This window comes from Sylvia atricapilla, chromosome 2, assembly GCF_009819655.1.
Source record: "Sylvia atricapilla isolate bSylAtr1 chromosome 2, bSylAtr1.pri, whole genome shotgun sequence".
Classification (NCBI taxonomy): domain Eukaryota; kingdom Metazoa; phylum Chordata; class Aves; order Passeriformes; family Sylviidae; genus Sylvia; species Sylvia atricapilla.
This window is the reverse complement of record NC_089141.1, coordinates 95,584,766-95,606,088: the sequence shown is the minus strand read 5'-3', so window position 1 is coordinate 95,606,088 and position 21,323 is coordinate 95,584,766. Positions and strand designations below refer to the sequence as shown.

Here is a 21,323-nt window from a genome sequence, read left to right as displayed (position 1 = left end):
CTGACTCAATCTCTGACTAGCCTGAAAGAGAAAAAAAAGAAGTCCACAGTTTTCAGAAGTGTTGTAAGCCTGCTTGGGCTGATGAGCAATGCTTCAGGAGATCCAGTAAATGGAGAGCATGAAGCAAACTGAACCACAACTGCTATTCCAGATGTGTGCTGAAATATTTGTGACTCAAGTGTGTTTAACAGAGCAGGACTTCCAAACTTACCACCAGCTTCTCAAATGCTATTAGGAAACCTGAGTGAACTGAAAGGGAAACTATGGTGCATGGGAAGGCAACTGTACAAGCCTGACAGGGAAATCCCACAAAAACCTGGTAATGACTCTTACATTCCCTTCTCCACACAATTTCATGTTCTGTCATTTTCTAAAAACTTTTCACCATTATCTATTAAGCAAGAAGAAAGTCTCTCCAAGACAGCTGTGGAAAAAGAAACAGGAGCACTCCTTCTTCCCTCCCCATCCTGTACTTATGCCACAACTGAACAAATAATTTGAAGAGATTTTCTCACCATTTCCTAGACTGCTGCTGCCAGGAAAGCCTCTCTTCTGCCATCACTCTTCATCTAGCTTCCTTCTGCAGGCCTTACTTCCCCATAAGTGAACCCAGATGCTTAAGTGAACTCAGATACATAGCCACTCTCTGCTCTTCCCAGCATGAAATCCACAGGATTCTTATTCACAGGATTTAGTTTTCTGATTTCATACTGCCACAGCACAATGAAGAATTACTTAAGACAGAAGCTGGCAGAAGAGCGAAAATCCATCCCTTCCCTACTCATCGTAGTTGAAAGCCCTAAATTTTATATGTCCTCAAGTTAACTTCCCTGACAATTTTGCCCTCGATTTCTAATTAGAATAAAATGAAAACATCACCAGTTAAATAAATTATCATACTGCATTAAATCTATTCCTCCTCCATGCAATTAACAAGGTGTTTCTAGCAAGGCTTTTTGGCCTATCTTTATTTGTTTTTCACAACAGGCTTGTGAGGCAAGGAATCTCACTGCACAGCCAGTTAAACCCTGTTGCTGTGCTGCATTTTAGTGAAAGCCTGAATTTTACAGATATGACTGGTCTAGGCCCCCTCCTATCCTCTAGCCATATATTGAGCAATGCATCTTACTCACAATGACTTAATGCTTCTAATTCCTGCAAAACTTAGTTTTATGGAGACCATTAATTTTCCCTAACTCCTCTCAACAAAGAAGCATTAATAAATACGCCAATTTAAGACACCAGTCAAGTCTCAAGTGGAATGCTGATTTGGGGAAGAATATCAATCCCACCCATTCCTCAAAAACCAAAGCCCAAACTCTCTAAAGAGAGCACCATGCAAGGCAATGTATCAACTATCTAAGACATCCCTGGACCACACTGCTTTCAGAGGTGGCACTAAAGCGATGCTGAGGGCAGACACCCATGCACACATGCACATTCCCACTGATTGAATAATCTCCACTTCTCAAAACTCCAGCAGACAAAGGGGCACTTCTCCTCTTTGTAGAAAACGAGTGCTGACAGAAGCAGAGGACAGGATGACATTACTGTTGCCATAATACAAATTCAGAATACTTACAAGGATAACACACAATTTATTGACAAGTGAGCCAAAACAATTTCATAATGCAACAATTTATGCAATCCAAGAACAGCATAAAAGTAAACAAAAAAAAAAAGTTTATGGACTGTACTTGGTATTAAAAAGGAAAACTACACAAATGCCATTTTTAAATAGTAGCTTGTTCTAACACATGGTATAATTTAATAGGTATTACATATATTGTACAAATGGATAAGTTCTTCTGGCATTTTTTAGCATCAAACCTCAATGGTGAGGAGAAAAATAAGAAATCATTGTCTTCAGAGATCCATCATAAAAATTAATTTAATTTCTTCCTTCTCTCAAAAGTAACCATGAAAATGAACTTGCCTTGCCCTCAGAAACAGTTCATCCTCATGTATTTTGTACAATTAAGCCCAGCACATTGTTCTGTTGTTTTGAATCTACACTGCTTTGATCTTCAATTTCCAAAACAAGAGAACTACAAAAGCATTCTCAAACACACCTTTTAGATCAGACATGTGTTCTGCCATGCACACATGTATTACTAATGGCACAGAGTGCACTGCTCCCTTTACATTGCTGCCAACTGCAAGCTTTTGTAAGTGCAAATTTTGACTGTATACCATATACAGCTATCGAAACAATGACAAAAACACTTTCTTAGTACTGTCTCTGCTTTCTTTTCTGGCATTTTTCTGTCCTGTAAGCACATAAATGCCTTCTCACAGTACTGTGAGCATTCTATGCCCTCCAGAGCCTCATCCAGCCTGTTCCACAAAAGGAAGGCCAGCTCCAGCAGCATCTCTGTGAGCACAGCACCGTCACTGTGCTGCATCATGGCACGTGCTCATCCAGCTCCTTTCAGTGAGCAGGAGTGGGAATATTCAACTTAGCCTTCCAAGTGATTGGATCATATTAGAAATACTCCTGAAGTTACGGCATTATTTCAAAGATCTTTGCTTCAGATAACTTTATCATATACAAGATGCTGTACTACTGAAAATCAAGAGGTAAGAACATTATCAATCCATTTAACACTGGTGATACAGCCTGTGATAATACAGATTTTATGCATAATTTATAAATAAAACCCTAGAAGAAACAACTAGGGCCTATAGCTTACACAAAACAACATTAACTGATTTCTGTAAAGGAAGTAGCATTACAGTAAAGGTACTGTAAATTCATATTATAAATTACTGACCCCACACAAACACTTCTACATTTGTCTACACAGGATGTTTCCAGCAGACTCAAAGCAACTTTGCCCTGGCTCCCATGAGTACAGCTTCCAGCAACTTCAGCGTGGCACAGAGCTCCATCTAATATAGCTTAGCCTACACAGGGCTTGTTAGCTCAGGTTTGGTGATGAATTAACCACAGCCACTGGCTCACAACCAGCTCAAAGCATGAGCCAAATTTGCAACATAGCATTTAGACACAACTGACAGCACCTCATAACGAAATTGCTTACTCACCTTATTCACCTCACTTACTTCATCTAGTGGAATAAACTACTCACCTGTATTGCTACACAAAAAGCATTCATACGGAAGATCGAAGGCCTTGAACTTACTGAGCTTTTCCAGGTAGAAAAACCTGTGCAAAACCTAGTAAAGGTCAAAACTAAAGCAAAAAATTTTTGCTGACAGTGAAACCAATGGCACCCACTGCCCTGAGCAGTATTTCACACAACACATCTCTGATACTTATGAACAAAAAAATTACTTCTAACAGCTCCAAGAGGTACATTAACAGCAGGAACCTCAACGATAAACCTTCAGCAGGACTCCGGCTCTCTTCAAGATTACACTTTTTATTCATGCATATATGAAGGCAAACCTAAAAGTACACACAGCTCAGCCTCACAGCTACACTGGAAACTTAAATCTAATTCTTTGTTTCATCTGTCCATAAACAGTGCATCCACTGCACACACATGCAGAATGATTGAAGTCCAAGTCTGTACCACAAAATCTTGCATATTGATCTCAAAATGTATTTCTACCACTTAATATGTAAAAGCATGACATGGTTTTTAGGAATTGGCTCCTTTTTCAAACAAAACTGGCTATTAGAAATTAGCTGACAACAGGGTGATTAAAAAAAAAAAAAAAGAAATCAAGGGCTCATAGTCCCATCTCCCATAAAAATATGGTTATGTGATTTTTATTATTAACACAATTAACAGATCTAAGTCTATATGGTCTTTTTTTCTATTGATGAGTTTTCAAATTTTAGGGAAAGCCCCCACATAATTCAAATAACTATGAAAGTTTATGAAAAGTAGGAGGCCTAACAGGAAGTGAGAAACACATGCTCACACCTAATCAGGTATCAGAAAATCTGCTCAGGAGCAAATGAATGCAAATAGCCTAAAATGAAAGGCAAAAAGCATCCAACAGAACTTTCACCTTCCCAGATTACAAACTCAATCAGTTTTAAGACTCAAAGGCACAGGAAAGGAGGCTTCACCAGTTCTGGTACTCACGGAAATACCTGATTTCTGTAAATGGTAACATTTTCCACATAACATCTACTGAGAGCCTCTTCAGCACATCGAACCCTGTACCCTGCAAGGCATCTCCCTGCCCTACACTAGACAAGCTACCCAAATATTTTTCCTTCCAAATGTTATTTTCTTTAAAAATACATTAAATATTTCCTTTAAAAATCCACAGCTAGCCCTATTTATGTGACTATTTGCTGGGTGGAACAAAGTTAGATGCTAAGCTGGAATTACCATAACAGCTGAGTATTTTAACTGGCAACACCCTTGTAATGACATGCCTGTGTGTCATATCAGCTAGAGACTCCACGACCTTACAAATCTGACATCCCCCATCTTGAAAGAGTGATTTAGCAGGTTTACCAGAATTTCATATGCACACGGTCACAGACAATCTTGGATTAAAAATACCCAAGAGCAATGTGTAAAGTGTATATTCATGAGTTTGACACTTGTCACTGATGACTTCAGTACCCAACTCAGGCAGGTCAATATGCCATTCCTACAAAACTGAATAAAATTTTTGTGCCACACTATAATATCATTTATGATACAGTACTTTTCTGTAAAATAAAAGCCCGAAGTCAAGGTCATATATTGCTTTGAACACTGAAATTTTACCTCTTTCCAGATAAAAATCAATAGCCGTATTACCTGTACTGTTCCATCATTATAGGTGTGCACTATTTACACAGATTAGCAGTGTTATACAAGGAACCCGCTCTAAATAAACATAAATTGTATAATAAGGATATTGCAATTCATTGTATATTTAACACTTGGGAGACATTGTATATTTAACACTTGGGCTTGGGAGACTTTTTTCCTCCAAATTCTGAAATCAAACATGTGGCAGTACATACAAAGACTATACTAAACTTTCCTTATCACAAGCACCCAATGTATTTCCCAAAATTTGCTGCTTAGTATTTTAAAACTTCAACTTTGCTAAGGCCTATTTTGTTGCATTTTTAAAATGTAAAAAAGCAAAGGAGAGGGGAGAACTGAGCTATGGTTGGATTCAGTAATCCAGTAGATAACAGAGTCTTGACTAAATATACTTCTCCTGATTAAATGCAACCCACCCATGAGAATCAAAGAGACAGAAATTTGGAGACCTGCCAGTTCATACAATAACTATGTTTATTTGTCTTAATAAATATTTAAGAAACATGACTTGTGGTATTTGATACAACTGAGACGATGGTTAAAAGGCCTCTCTCCATGACATAAGCAAATACAGCCTATCCTCTTTATTTGTCCGACTTCTTTTCGACATTCAAGGCTAATCTAGTTTTAGGTCAGGAAAGACTGCGGTCTATCATTTTAAACAAACCATTGTAGTAAAACGTGAACAGGAAATTCCTAACTACACTGTTCAAAGAACAATGATTAGAAAAACAACACAAGCTCACAAAGCACAAGAAGGGTAGCCTGGGTGGAAAAAAAAAAAAAAAAAAGCATCACACACATACAGTCACCTTGCTCATTTTACTTTTCCCCTGCCAGCCCCCACTCCTCATCTCATCCTCCCCACAAAGGCCAGGGGTCCTTCAGACCTCACCAAGGGAGAAACCTTTGGATCCAAAGGGGGAAAGTGCAGTACATACAGCTCTGTCTGATACCTTGGAAATATCCGGCCTGCGGGAGTTAGCGCAGGCATGCCATTCATTCCACAACATATAAATGCCCTCTTTAGAGCCTCATCCAGGCAGCAGTTTCATTTGGATTTTGAGGCACAGGTCTGCCTTGTTTTTCAACAAGCTGCAAGCTATTTTTGCCATTAAAAAAAACCCTAACATTTTAAAAGTGTGCCTGCCTAGCATACACAGAGTATATAAAACGAGTAAAACGTGGACTCAAGGAAAATCTGTGTTAGTACTGTATTCATAGCACAGATTTCCATCTTGTAAAAGAAACAAAACCCCAAACATTTAAACCTCCAAAAGCACAACAAAGCTCACGTATTTAAAATTCTACCAAGTGTAGTACCTTAAAACATTCAAAAATTCTTTAACTGAAGTGCTCTCACAACTATTTTGAAATCATTCTTGAAAAATCTGGACAACTGACCATCCTCACTAATGGAGAGGGAAAAAAAGTATTCCTAATTTGAGAAAAAAATCACAATAAAGGCAAACTAATTCACTTTTAACACCATGTACTAATATACTAAGAGCCTATTAGTCTGTATAACATCTGTTTCTTTTCTTTACAGAAAATCTAAAAATATCTGGATATAGGCATTAGCATTAAGATCTTCATCTACTTTGAAAAACTTCTGAGTACATGCATAAAAGGCAAAAGACAGAAAAAATGAACACAGGATCTCAAAGGGTTTGCATTTTGAAGAACTGTATTCAGGGACTGGAGGACAGGGAGAAAAACTCCACAGTTGGGACACTATCCATATTTTCAGGGTGTCTCAAATGGAACCAGAGTTTTGGACACAGGGTAATTCGTGTTTTAAAGAAAACCCTTTAAATAATGTTCCAAAGATTCTAAATGTAAAGAAAATAAACTTACAGTTGTGATTCAAGTAAAAAATTTTCTTTATCAAGCCACTTCATAAAAAATAAAAGAAATATCTTCAGAACCATGTGGACAAACAGTCATATGTGCAAAACTTCAAAAACTCCAGATGTTCACATACCAAACATAATTACCCCAAAGGAGATATTCCAGAAATTTATTACAGTATGTTTTAATGATAAAATGAGGCAGCTGTATTTTAAGACAACAAAACATTTTAAAAATTCTGAACCCATTCCATGTCAGAAGCAAAAAAAATTACCAATATTCCTTTTCAGATCCTTTTTCCAAGAGAAACAGGTAAGGGCCAAAAATCTTTGTACAAGCCAGAGAACAGAGAAAGAGAGAGAGTCTTTAACTCAAGACTCCAAACTGAGTCCCATTAATAGTAATGAAAATGCATTATTGCCTTAGGGCTGTTTGGCAGATTATGAAGCAGAACAGAGGACACGTCTCACTCCTAGCAGGCAGATGTCCAGAGAACAACATCAGCTGCATCATCGCTGTAACCCAACAGAAGCCCTGAACAGGCACGGACAGATACACAAGATTACTCCCAGAAATCATTTCTCAAACACAATATTACAAGACAGTTCACTCTATATACGAGTATTGGTATTTCAATGGGAGAAGTTTGCACAAATTAACTGCTTTCCACAATAACTGCTTTATTTAGCCCATTTCTTGAATATTGTGACAAATCTTATCAGTTTTTGCTGTTTTGTCTTTTATAAATAAATAAAAAATCACCCTATAATCTGGCTTAGTACTAAAACAGGTTACATCTATATTCTATGAAATGTTCAAGGGATTTTTACATTTACTTCTGAGAAAACTTAAGACTTTCTTCTAAGCACATAATACGTTCCAAGAAGACTAAGTGTTAGGATATCAAAATCTATGTCAAAACTTGCGGAAGCATTTCTGGAAATTTATTAAAAGTTAAGGTATCTGGTATTTTCCTAAAAGGTCTTGAATCCCTAAGAACAGATTCAGTACAAAGAGTAAAGACATTCTGAGTGACATTTACAGCCAATGACAGGAAACACTACTATGACTTTTCTTTAAAAACTGAAACCAACAAAAAACCACCACAAAACTAATCATGGCTCAGCAAACCTTCCATGGATCACTCTCCACAAACATTTCTGAACTCCAACCTTCCAGATGTAAAACCAGAATTATGTTTACTAACAGAAGCACTTAGATTATAGCCATAAACAAATATTGTAAATGGTAAGTTGCCTGAAATTTCAGATGATTGAATGACATAGTACAGACCATTCACATCTTTCTTCCTACACATTTGTGTTTGGATACTTGCTCATGGATTAAAAATGCTCTTTGCTCCAAAAGCCTGTAGTCATGTCCAACTGAAGAAGTTTGTAACACTTCAGCAAAACTTCATTTAAGTGCATACAGAAAACTACTAAAGAGGGCAACCAGGAATTTACAAAGTAACTTATTTTACACTAACAAAATAATTTCTAGAACTGGAAATACAGTATCTTCATTGCACCATCAACCCATCAGAATCCAAGAGTGAGCCTGATCATAAACCTCTTGACATTTTACTCCAAAAACAGGCTAAAGGGAAGGGTTTTATTTAAACCCAAAATTAAAGGGCTTATTTCACAATTTCTTGGGGGAAAAAAATTGTAGCCATACTCTATTAAAAAAACAAAACCCAAGCAAAATGCAGAGAACACACCAAAAAATGCCAACCTACCACTTTAATTCTGCTTAAGACAAGAGTGCAGGGCTCAGCACTTAATTTTTTCCCTCAACATCACCATCTTCCTGAATAGAAGACATTAAGTAACACAGTTCAAGTACAGTAATCACACTGCAGATCAATTCCGAGGAACTTAGCTGAAACTAGCCATTCACTAGTATCAAAGAAAACAGCTCTTAAAATTCAGTGCATTACACAGTGTTATGAGAAATCAAGAAGCTGTTTAGCTGAATGAGTACACAAGACTCAATGTATGAAGATTATTAAACACAAAACACAAAAGAAAGGATGAAGACAAGTTCTAGGACCTCTCCTTCAATCTCTCTAAATGCTCCCCTTGACTAAGGCAAAAGGCTGAAGCAATCTCTTATTTCTTGTTTCTTCCTATACACACTGTAGCCACCTTTTAGCAATGCAGATAACTGGAGAGTCATTTCTTTCTGCAGTCCTGGCTATAAACAAAGATATTAAATACTGGACCATGCATGCATTAAGCTGCATTTCCAAGGGCTGAGAACTGTGTGAAATCAAAAAGAAGTTTTCACAACAGATATTCCTCTTTATGACATGACATTCATTCCCAAGGCCCCCATATACACCACACAAAATGATGGCTAACCAGTTCAGATACAAAATTCCGCTGATAAAAAAATACCTAACCATTTTTAACTAAAATGCTTTTGTTTTCCTTCTGGAGAAAATTATTTCTTAAAACCTTTGTGAAATATGGAGATTTAGTTAAAACCATGTCTTTTGCCATACAGACAAGACATAAGCATCAAAATCACACTGCAATTAAGAAATAGGCTACAATGGATTTTCAAAGTACTTTTAATAGAAAAATTCAGCCTCCAAAGCATTATCAAATGAAGAACATAGAAGCTCACAGGTGTAAGTCTATTTAGGCAGGAACTGTATTTGATTACTTGAGAGGAATCTCAAAGAAAACCACGAAAGAAGCCCATAATTTCAAAGTACAGCATTTTTAACCATCTTTCTACAAGCTGGTACTAGTGAACGGTTTTCTACAAAAATAATTCTGTAATTTGTCCCAACTGAGCAGCTACATTAGGCACAGAAGCATTATTCAAATGCCTGTGCAGAGTCTTGAGCTCATGATGCTTGTTTATCACAAATCTCAGTACACTCATAACCACAAGAGCACCACTAGGCTTTCACTGAATAAACTATGAGCTGGCAGAAAAGCAAAATTAAGACAACTCAAATGAACATAGAGTAATGCACACTTTTTTCCCAAATGTTACCAATCAATACATTGCATACAGCTGAAAACAAGCATATACAATATGAGTACACATGTTTTTTAACCATATTTTGACAAATTACCTATTGCAGTTTCATCTACAACCATCTCCTCCATTTTTTTAACTACATGAAGCAGAGGTCAGTTCTGCTATCTCTAACAGATGATCATCAGGTTAATTTGTGTTAATCATCAATTATACTGTTAAAGGCTATTTAGAGGCTACTAAAACTGACCTTTGATCCAACAGGCATGATGGTCATTAAATCAATTTTTTCTTGGGTTTTGTGGTTAACTTATTCTGAAGTTTGGGGTTCAAGGATTTTTACCTAGGTTCTTATCATATCTTTTAATACTGTGATTCTTAGTCTTATCCAAAAGATGCAATCTGGGGGAAGCAAAAGACACACAAGTGTTCAAACAGTTACTTCCAAACACGCACACTTCCTTCTCCATCTCCTAACTGTCCCTACACTGCCATTAAAAAAAAAAAAAAAAAAAAAAAAAAAAAAAAAAAAAAAAAAAAAAAAAGTAGTGTACCTTTTATTCTGTAATTCTCTTTTAAGCACTCATAGAATTGATGTTCAAGTCAAGTAACTTTGGACTGTATCCACCTTTGAGAAGTGGGTCACAATTTGTTCATGCTATAGAATTAGGCAATTATGCAGTACTTCAGCTGCTTTCCCAAACATGGATAGGTCACTCTTTCTAAGAAAGTGTTGTACATTAAGGCTTTCTAAAAGTCTTACTTTTAGCTGTTTAGACTGCAACCCAACATTAAATAAATCAATTTTGAAGTATTAATGCATTTTCAGCTTCAATACCAAAGTTTGCATTTTGCCATAAAAAATCCTAATCACATTGTGCAAAAGAGTTTCAGCTAAGTACAATATAAGTCAAAATAGTTTCAATAGGATTCTCATAGATATTTCATCTTGAAAATAACTCTTTCAGAACCCTATGAAAGATTGCCTTTGATTCTCTGTTGCTGTTTCAAGGGTGTTGATATCGCTGCACTTTATTTTTGTCTCACTGCCAATTAAATATACTGAAATAGAAAAGTCTTTGAAAACAAAAATTAAAAAAACGTAGTTGCTTTAGGTTTTGATATTTACTAACTCAGCCCTTGATGGCAACCAGCTCCTTCAGCCAAAGAGTGAACAGTACAGCACAGAACTGCCTTCATCCTGCAAACCACAGGGAGACCACCAAGCTCATCACTGGATGTAAAAGCCTTTCCTACTCCAGGCAAGACCCACAGAAAAGTAGAGAAACAAACTGAGAAACATTACAGCTCATTTGATCATGCAACTTGTACCTAGAGCAAGTCTCCCCAGGTGGGTAGCAGCATTAAATGGCTGACTCAAAGGATTCAGTCGGCTACTAAAAGTCACAGATCATGTCTTCCCAACCTTTTCGCACATTCTCACCGTCTTAAGTCCAAATTAATTTTCCTATTTGGGACAGAATAAGAAATGATCAAGACCCCGGCCAGGCAGAACAAAGCCTACACTCCCATTCCTTGCTACTAATGACTAGCTAAGAACTGAACGATTTATTCTCACGAAATAGGCTAGATTGCTATCAAGGAAAAAAAACACATCATCAGAGTCCCTGCTCCTCTCCATAAGGAAGGACAAAAATCTTGTTCATCTAATCCAAATATTACAACCTTCTCCTCTATGACCTGGCATTTTCCACCTGTACACATTCACCTCCCTTAAAAAATTCCGCAGATGGACTGTAAGGATGTCTTGACAAGTTCTCACTCCAAACACTTGTGATAAAACCACCTTTTAAGTCACCCAAATAGCTGCTCTGCGGTTTTTGTTGTTATCTTGGCATGCCTTTTCACGCTCCATCCCTTCCTCAGTCACACCCTACACTTTCACACCCGACTGAGATCTTCCTTGCTCCACTGTCAAGATCCTTCCCACGTCTACCTGATCTTATACTCACTTCCCTCACACATACCTCCCAAATACACATCTGGTCCAATTCCCTCACACACTAACTTTGTTACCTGTCAGCAACGGCAACACTCACCACTGATCCACGAAGTCTTTAGTGTTTTCAAGTTGGTGATGATACCACAAGCTCAGTCCCCAATTCGGTTCTGCTGCTTGCAGCTCTCTCACCTCCTAATAGCCATTTCAGTGCTGCTACTGTTAAGAAACTGACTCTGACACCTATTTTTCTTCTGTTGCCTTTTAAACATCCATCTTACGTCTGGAATATGATTCCTTCGTTTTAAAACGTAACCTGAATCTTGTTTAGAGAGTGTTGTTTTACTGTGGAAGCATTTTAAAAATCTGTAGTAAAGGCTGCAATTTACAAGGAGGATTTACTCAAAGAAGGTTTTTAACTGACTCATCACTTTTGCCTAATCCAATTCCTTATTGAATCAAACTTAATTGACATAAACCACTTAAATACCCATCTGCCCCAAAAGGTAAGTCAGCTTAGGGAACTAAACCAGCTGAACACTACCCTGCCCCCAAAAGGGACATGAAATACCGCATAGGGTTGGGTTTTTTTCTCATTTTTCTTACTGCAAGGTCAGAGAAGCAAGGGTACCAGTGCAAGAGAGGGGTGAGACCATGTGGTTTGGCAAGGAGGACATTACTGGTTTTGGCAGCAGTGAATTATTAGCTCAAGAGCGCTGTATTGCCAAACCTTGCTGACCGTGCTCCCTGCCCTCCCACAGCAGGCAACGAGGTAGGAAAAATACCTAGAGCGTGTTTTCTCTAGCGTGCGTCTTTCAACCAGAAACAAGTTGAAGATTACTTAAAAACTGCAATACTGGCTGACTTTGCTGGTGAATGTGAACTGTCACATCTGCAGCAGATAAGATATTCAGGAAGTTCTATTTTTAACTGTAGGCAGAAAAGTATTAGTTTTATTTTTTTCAACAATGTATCAACAAAATAGTTCAGTTTGGCCTCATATACAGCTTTACGAAGTTCTACCTTCCAACAAACAACACGAAATTATAAATCAACATTACATTTAACAGGCACCTCTGTGAAGCTTGTTAACAGGGCTCTACTATAGATAAGTTTCTAGGTTTTTTTATTGCCTGCAGGTCATTTGTTCTTATGTTTACACAGTGTTGTCACTATATTTATATTTGCTAAAAACATGAAGTTGTTATCTCTTGAACTAATCACTAGAATCCAAGACTAAATAGGACTTTTTTCTCCAGATAATAGAACTTAAACCCCAGCCCTAGCCTTCTGACATTTCAAATCTTGCACTCTCACATGTGCAGAAAAGCAGACTTCCCTCCCCACACCCTTTAGAAGACACGCTAATGAAAAAAACCTCAATTTTCTTTTCACAATGCCTGTTGCAGTTTAATTACGATAAATACAACCAATATATCAATACCAAGTCAGATACAGACTAATTTATAGATACAAAAATAGTAAAGCAGTTTCTCTGACAGTTCCAAGCATGGACAAGTTCCAACAGATCAGAGTTTCTCAACTGGCAAGACCCAATACAGATGTGAGTCAATACCATGTCACAGAACCCTTCAAGAAACAGCCCCCACAACACATGCCATCCATCACATTGCTGTAACACACTCAAGGCACAACTGCTAATTTAATCCTTTCTAGCATGCACACAAATACAATAAGGCAGGTGTCTACATTACATATCTAATTGCTGACAATACTTCCATTAAGAGGTAAAAGCTATACACAAACACACAAAAAAACTCCTTCACCTTCAACAAAATGTCAAGAAGTTTAACAGTGATGGCTTTTTTGTTAATGAGGTTTCTGTGGCTCAATAGATGTTTTGATGCTTTAGCACACATGCGCTAGGTCATGAAATTTTATGCTGCCTAAGACAGATTTTCAAAGGATACGCATTTTAACTAAAAAAAAAAAAAAACAAACAATTAAATAAACCATAAATCACTATTATTGCACTATAAGGAAAACCTTTCATCTTAGGAAGAATCAGTGGATGCCTTCCACGTCTACTTTTCAAGACACTGAAAAACTACTAAAAACATCTATAATACTCAGTGACTAGACATGTAGCACTCATTTACAACAATGCTAAATTGCAAGAAAATGCAAATGCTCACTTCATACAGGCACTGCTTTTCCAGCAGCAATAAAACTCAGGAAAGAAGTTAAGTTACTTTTTAAAAATATTTAAATCAGAGCGGTGAGACCAAGGGAGAAGAGGGAGGGAGAAGCCATTTAGAAGGATTTACCACCAATCAGCTGATTAACATTGTAACATGTTAATAACTAAACAGAATCTACCAATCAAAGGCCCAGTTTGAACAGCATACCTAATACCAAGAAACATTAATTCTAGGATGCTTGTGTCTTCATTCATTCTTAATCAAACATTTTCATGGGATTCATGCACAATATGAAGTTAGATATCTGTCTGAAGGCATACCAGACAGGATGAAAAAAAAAAAAAAAATGAATGTATCTCCCTCATGAAAGGCAAAGTAAATCTATCATAGCTTATATCTGTGAAGCTTTCAAAACAAATGTCATCTACAGCATGCCCTTAAAAACATTACTGAAATAGTCTGAGCAAGAGCTAAAGTACAAATATGTGCAGATTGCCCAGAGTGGTTCAGGGCACTGTAGCCCTTTCTCAACACCATTTGCTGCAGCATGTATCCCCAGTCACATGCCAGGAGAGCAGTCTACACAGCAGCATAGCTTTCCCATCCACACTGTGGCTGCACCCAGGCCTGACATTTACAAAATAAATTCAAAACATCTGGACCTCAAATGCTGTTATATATGCAATGGTTTTTACATAAATTCTATCAAGGCCACTGTATTGCCAACCTGAGGTAATCAAATGGTGCAACAGCAGTGACCTAGATGCCTGAAGTAATGGCAATAAACAGAATTTCTTCCTGGGTGCATAAAGAGAAACAACCAAAGAGAGCAGCTCTCCACTTTCTAATGAAAGGATGGCTGCTTTGCCAATCCTTGTGAGATATACTTAGCTATATGTATTTTATATACAGGTCAACTGATATATCATGCAATGGAGGCAGTAAAAATTGATGGTTGTAAACAATGAGACTTTAAATGATGACTGACCTAAACTGGGCAAAAAAAATTAGATAATTTCATCTAGAGAGTAAAGGAGTGGAAAAACTACTCCGACATCTAATATCTACTACTGTTAAAAACATAGCATATTTCTGGCTTTAACTTCTGACTATCAGATGCTATCACAAATGTACCAAAGAAAAGTTCTGAAGTCTCTGGTATCATCTCTTTTTGTGAACAGCACTCAAATCACTTCTCAAACACCTCTTCAACTGAATAAACTTGACTCTTTTCTGCTTATGGGAAAGCATATTTTCCAGATCTATACTCATTCAACAATTCTTTTTTTTTCCTTTCCAAGCTTCTTCATCTCTTATGCCCTTGGTAACAACAGCCTGGAAAGTAAATTTATAAAATCACAACCAGATTAGTATTTCACCAGTTCTGCTGCACTTTAAACATTTTCAAAGAATCACTTCCAGAAATACATTTCTGCACCTTACAGGTTTCATTCTATGTTTTATATGAACAACGTGCATCACAGTCAACTATAGCCTATGATGTAAATTTGCCCAGTCATTGAAATATTTTGAGGGAAGACTGAAGAAATTATCAACAATCACTTTGTTTTCTTCCCATTCCACAAATGGCATTAGCTCCAAACAAAACGATGAGTTGACAGAGTTGAACATCAAAATACAACAAACAGGATGTAGAGAAGAAAAGTCTGAAAACATATACAAACCTGAAGACGACGCTCAAAAATGGCAGTGGTACTAACTACACCATTGCCTTCATCTTTCTGATGTTCTGGAATAGAAGTATTTGAATTCTAATAATGAATGTCACTAATTTCAACTCTCAGTGTAGGGGCAGATTCAGAAAAATGCTATATTTGAAAAAAAATTAATACTTCTTATGATAGTCTTTGGATTGCTGAAGCCTGCCAAGTGTACAGGTAAATCCCAACAGTCTAGGAAGTATTTGCTTGCCTTGACAAAGAAGCCACTTTCCAACCTTATTACGTGGCGGCGTGTCAAAAGATCCTTTGCCTCACTAAAGGCTCATCTTCCAATTTGGGCAAAAAACTTCAGAAGCAATTCTCATCACTTTACAGCTCTCCCATCTGCCCTCAGAGCTGCTCCTCTACATGCATCAAATAAGGCAAGAAAATCTATGAGAAAATAATTTGTCAGTAAAAATGTTTCTGAAATACAAAACAAGCAGTAGCTAAGGGACTTTAAGTCTGGAATCTTCTAGATTTGAGTATCTGGCATGAATATGCTTTTTATTTACAGTTCTTACTTACAACTTCTTTTTCCTTTCTAAAGCCAGTCCGGGGAAAGAGAAATCACATTATACAGCATCATACCAACACGTGTTTGAATACCTTGCTGTGCCACTTGCCATAACAGAGGAAGCAATTGTAGTAGCAGACTTTGTCTCACGCAACAGAGAAGAAGTCAAGTAACTGGGTAATAGAGATACTAGCTAAAAGCAAATACATGATGAGAATAAGGGGTCCTGAATCAGTTCAGCAAAAAGAAGTCAGCACTTCTGGACCTTCCTGCCCAGTACTCACACATTTTCTACTCTGCACTCCTAACGACATATACCTGCCCCTAGTGACTCTGCCAAAGTGAATCCTCGTTTTAAACCCATTAGTCTTTTCTACTTATTTCCAGTCTCTACAATTATTTTCAGTAATCTCCTTGTTCACCACATCTTACATTTCTTGACCCTCATACTCACATCTCACACATAGTTCCTATATTTCACCTTCCAGTCATCTTCCCTTCTTCACCTAGAATTTGCATGCTGCCTCTCGTGGTATTTTCTCACCCTGAAGATTCCTCCTCCAAACCCAGTGTTCCTTTTTTTCCCCTCAGGGTTCCCTGCACCGCCAAGAAAAGAGCTGACACCCTCACACCCCGAACCCTCAACAGACCAGTTTCTCCTTACCTGTTTCTCCCTGCTCTACTGGTTTTCAGTCCAGTTCCCCTACTTTTTTCTTCCCAGACTTCAGATGCCATCCACCTTCTCCCTAGCCCTAGCTCCTGATTGCTTTGCTTTCAAAACCTACCAAGTTTCCCCCCTTCTCTGTCAAATTCCATGGCCAACCCCATGTGATCCCATACTCCTTGTTCCAATCCACCTCTTCTACAAGGCCAGGGTTTTCCTCCTGTGCTCCCATTATTCAGCTATCAGGTCTTAGGATGCTAATGAGGACATAGAACAGAAAAACTCTCCAGTACCAGCAGTCCATGTTGCAGGAAGTTACTTGCAGCTAGTAAAAGCAAGCCCATACTCGTTTTTTAATTCCTCCACAACTGGTCCAAATGGGTGACTTCTCCATGCAAAAACATTCCTACACCTTACAAGTTTAAAACCCGCACTCCAAAAGAACATGATTCAAGTTTTAAATCATCAGGACAACTCATATTAAAAAGCTGGAAGACTCTCTTCCCTAGTTATTCAAGAAAACCAACTGTATTTCAGGTGAAGTTTCTATATACGCAAATCAGCAAGACTCATGAGCTTGGAAAGCTTTTACCAAACGCCAAGAATTTTGTCTAAGCTCTAATCACTTGAAAACAGTCAAGTGATGTAACAAGCAGCAACAGTAGTAAAATCTCTGGTGCCACAAGGATCGTCAATATCAACCACAAACACAGTCAGTCTTTCGTAAATTAATTTACAATCCCGTTACTGTACAGAATCTCAATGTAGCAAGTACTGTGCAAACACAAGATAAAAAGGCAGTTCCCTGCCTTGAAGAATTTACAATCTATTGAGATAAAGGATGACTACTACCACAAGATGAAAACATGCAGTGAATGGCTCCCTTCTGCGATCTGCAGGATCTCCTGAAGAACCATCCACAACCGACTCATTACACACAATCCACGCAGAGCAACACAGTATCTTCCTGAGCCTAACCACTGATTTGATACTAAAGATAACATCCTTCTCAATCTGCTCATTTTATCACTCTTCTACCTCTTTTTTCTTACCACAGAAAATCATAAGTATCCACTTCTGCATCCTTTTTCCCTTCTCAGTCTTTACTATTCTTATTTGCCTCCCTTACCCTCATCATCTCCTCCTTCCTGAACTCCAAAATTCTTTACAGAGCACTTCTCCAATTAGCATGTCTTTGTCTTTTTAGGTTCAATGGGAAAAACAATGGGGGAGAGAAATTTGTTTTGCGGTGGGATTTTTAATTGAATAATTATTTCAAATCAAATTCACTAACCAAACTATACAAAAGGCTCCAAAATCTCAGGGGGACCTGGAAAGAAAAACAAAAAACAAACTACTGAGTACCAGCTAAAAGCAAAGAGGAGCCTGTGGAGATGCTTAGAGACTACTAGCCATAGGAGAGCTTGGAAGTGCTGATTCTCAGAGCCCTTGATCATGTGAAGATGGCCTGAGGTCTCATAGCTTTGTCCAATTCCTCATGGATAGAAATAAAGCCACCCAAACACAGAAAGGGGTGCTGAACTCTGTCACTCTATGCCTAACTCTTAATGCTGAAGTACATATGACACAAGTAGGTTATTCTACCCTCCACTTAAACCACTTTTTGCAAAAATACAGCTTCAATAGCACTTCACTGCTGCTCTTACCTTTCCTTCCCAAACTCCCTCAGAAAACAACTACCTTGATCCTTTCCTATTTTGCTGCTGCCCATGGGAGTAGCTGCACCAAAACCCCAAAAGACTGGTCACTTTCCACCATGCAAAACCCAACCATCTCACTAAAATAACAACCGTAGCCTATTCTCGACCAGATATTAACTCTGCAGTCCTGCTACTTGAATTCTGCACAAACTACTTATAACATGCTCATGAAAACATCATCTTTTTTCTATCTGTCCCAATGCAAATGTCTCAATCTCTGCTCTATAGCCTGTTCTTTGCCAATATGAAAAATAGATCTAAGTTTAAACCTTGGAGTGAAATACTTAGACAAAATTTCAAGCAACGTGTGGCATTTCAATTATTTCTTCCAAACATGGAGTCATAATTTTAGCAATACTACGTAAGTTGAACAGTAATGCAACTTTAACACTGTAGTAAAGGGCTAAATCTTTTCTGTTATTGTCTGTATAGAAGATCACGCAGAAGACAAAACCACATACTCCCTGAAAGTAAATGGGAAGGATAAGATGCAGAGAAGCAACAGACACCAACTACCTTTACAACACAGTATTAGAAGCACCCCAACTACGTGTACATGCATTCTGATGTACAAAAATGTGCTATCTAAAGCATATTAATAAATATTTAGCATCTCATTAAAAAAAAAAAATGTGCATGCATAAGTACATCCACATAACGATACAAAACATCTTGATCCGGTAGGTAAATATTTAGGCCATTTAAACAATTATGCATTGTCGTGCAAAACGACAGGAATCTCTCAAATTACTACAGTCTTTAACCCAGACTGTGCCTAAATGTTTCTGTGGCCTGCTTAACATTCCAGGCATACTTCTGGCAAGGTAGCTCTGGCTGAGGTTCAAACTGTCCTTGTCCAACTTTCACTTACTATAAAAACATTGTTTAATATAGAAAAAGCATACACAGAGACATATGTTTCTCATTTCGCAGACACCTAAAATACTGACACTTGTGTTCACTAACTCCGCGTGAAAATTTTTAGGCCACCGCTTTTGAACCGAGGCCGCCTTTAACTGGGCAGCACCCGCAACAGAGCCCACGCTTCCACCAGACTACAGCTACGACGCTTAAACACTGCTTATAACGCTGTTCTGCTAAAAGCCTTAAGACGTGCCCGCATCTATTCGCCCTAAGGGAGAAGAAAAGGCCTAACTCGGTCTCCCCACGCACCGCCGGGCCGTGCAGACGCTGCCCCGAACACCACGCAGCTGCAGATTTTTGCTGCTAATTTGCAGCAGACCGCGTATTTGTCAAATTAAGTGCAGGAATTTCCCGGTTTGCTTACCTCCACGCAGCGTTATCTTTTATGAGGAGGTAATCTACCAAATTACTCCAGCATGCCTCCAGCCTGCTGCTGCCAATTAGTTCAGCCCGGCTAATAAATCAGGATGGCCAAGCCGCTCGGTTACAGCGGGGCTGGTGCGGTACGCGAGGAGTATAAACACAGGCGGTGTCAGCGCTCCTGCCTCCCCATCTCCCCCCGCACCGAGACAACGCTTAGTCCGAGCACCCACCGCGGGGATGTGGGGGGCAGAAAGCCTCGGTTCTTTTTTTTTTTTTTTTCCTGGCTCAGATTTAACATTTAACGCTGCCGACAAACGCGTCAGCAGCAGGGGTAGAGGCTGTGCCCCTCCGATGGGCCGCGGAGGGCCGGTGTGACGGAGCCCCCACCCCGGGGACCGCCGACCCGGAGCCTCCGAGTGCCCCGCCGGCAGCGGCCCCGCCGCCCACACCCTGCCGGCGGCCCCGGACACGGGAAGGAAAATGTCGCCGATGGGCCCGGCCCCGGGTGAACGGGGCTCGGGCCCTCCTTCCCCCCGGATCTCGCTCGTACCTGTCCCGGGGGTCGATCCACGAGGTCTGCCGGGTGTTGTGGTCAATGTAAAAGACTCGCCCGTCGAAGTCCCTCGCCTCCTCCCAGCCGGCGGGCAGCGGCAGCTCCGAGCTCTCCCGGCCCCGCTGCCCGCCCGCCGCCGGCCCGCCGCCCTGTCCCGCCGCCGCTTGCTGCTGCCGCCGCCGCCGCCCGCCGCTCAACCACGGCATGGCCGCTCCGCCGCCGGGCCGCCGCCGCCCTGCTCCGGCCGAAAGCCGCTCCCCGCCCGCCGCCGGGGCGGCTCCAGTCCCGCCCGGGCCGCGGCCGCCCGCCGCCTCCTCCTCCTCTTCCTCCTCCAGCACTAACAGGCGGCCCCGCGGGGAGCGGGACTCGGGCGGCTCCGGCTGCGCCGCGCCGAGCTCATCCTCCCCCGCGCCAGCCCCGCTCCAAGCCGGGACCGGCCCCGCCGCGCTTCCTAACCCCGCCCGGGACCTGCCCCGCACCGCCCCGGCTCCCGGCCCCCGATCCCGGCCCGAGCGCCCCCGCCCCGCCGGTCAGCAGCGCCCCGCCGCCGCCTGCCGCCCGGCGCCTGCCCCGGCCATCTTCCCTCCCTCCGCCCCGCCCGGCTGTTCCCACGCCGCGGAGCCTCCCGCCCCGGCCCGCTCTGCGGGGCACGGGGGAAGCGGCGGAAGCGGGGCCCAGACCCAGACACGTCGGCTCTGGCAGAGGGCGGCTGCCTTCCGCCCCGGGCCGGGGGAAGCGGGCTGAGGCCCCGCCGGGGCCCGTCCTGTCCTGCCGCGGGGCCTGTGCTCCGCCTCGGCCCGTGGGGGGCCGGGGGCATGAAGGAAAAGGGGAGCCATGCCCGGCCCTCGCTGTGCCATGCATTTTCCGTTGCCCGCCAGAAACGCCTCGGAGGTGCTGAGCAATCTCGATGTGCACAGGGACGTGGGAAGGGGATGGGGGTCCACTGAAGAGGCTCAAAAGATGTTGAGGAGAGGTCCTGGAGAGCGCGCGAGTCACAGAGATCATGCTGTGTCCACGGCTGGATAAGGGAGGGTGGAAAATTATACATCTGGTTTGCCTGACATCTACACTTGGTCCCTTAACCCCATTCTGTAGAGCAGAAAGCAGCTGTATCTGATTTGAGCCTGCTGGAGAGCACAACG

The 21,323-nt window shown here is 40.6% G+C and overlaps 1 protein-coding gene across 3 annotated transcripts in view; it reads right to left on the bottom strand.

Moving 5' to 3' along the window:
- Nucleotides 1-20,630, bottom strand: part of WWC3 (WWC family member 3) — a 98,522-nt gene extending 77,892 nt beyond the window's left edge. The window contains exon 1 of one of the 3 annotated variants that reach the window (XM_066313856.1): nt 20,179-20,630. In XM_066313856.1, the coding sequence (XP_066169953.1) occupies nt 20,179-20,387 (209 nt within the window). In that variant the 5' untranslated portion in view covers nt 20,388-20,630. Of the gene's footprint in view, nt 1-18,287; nt 18,533-20,178 lie in introns of those variants that run through there. The other 2 variants (XM_066313854.1, XM_066313855.1) reach the window with 2 other exon arrangements.
- Between the last annotated feature and the right edge of the window lie 693 nt (nt 20,631-21,323).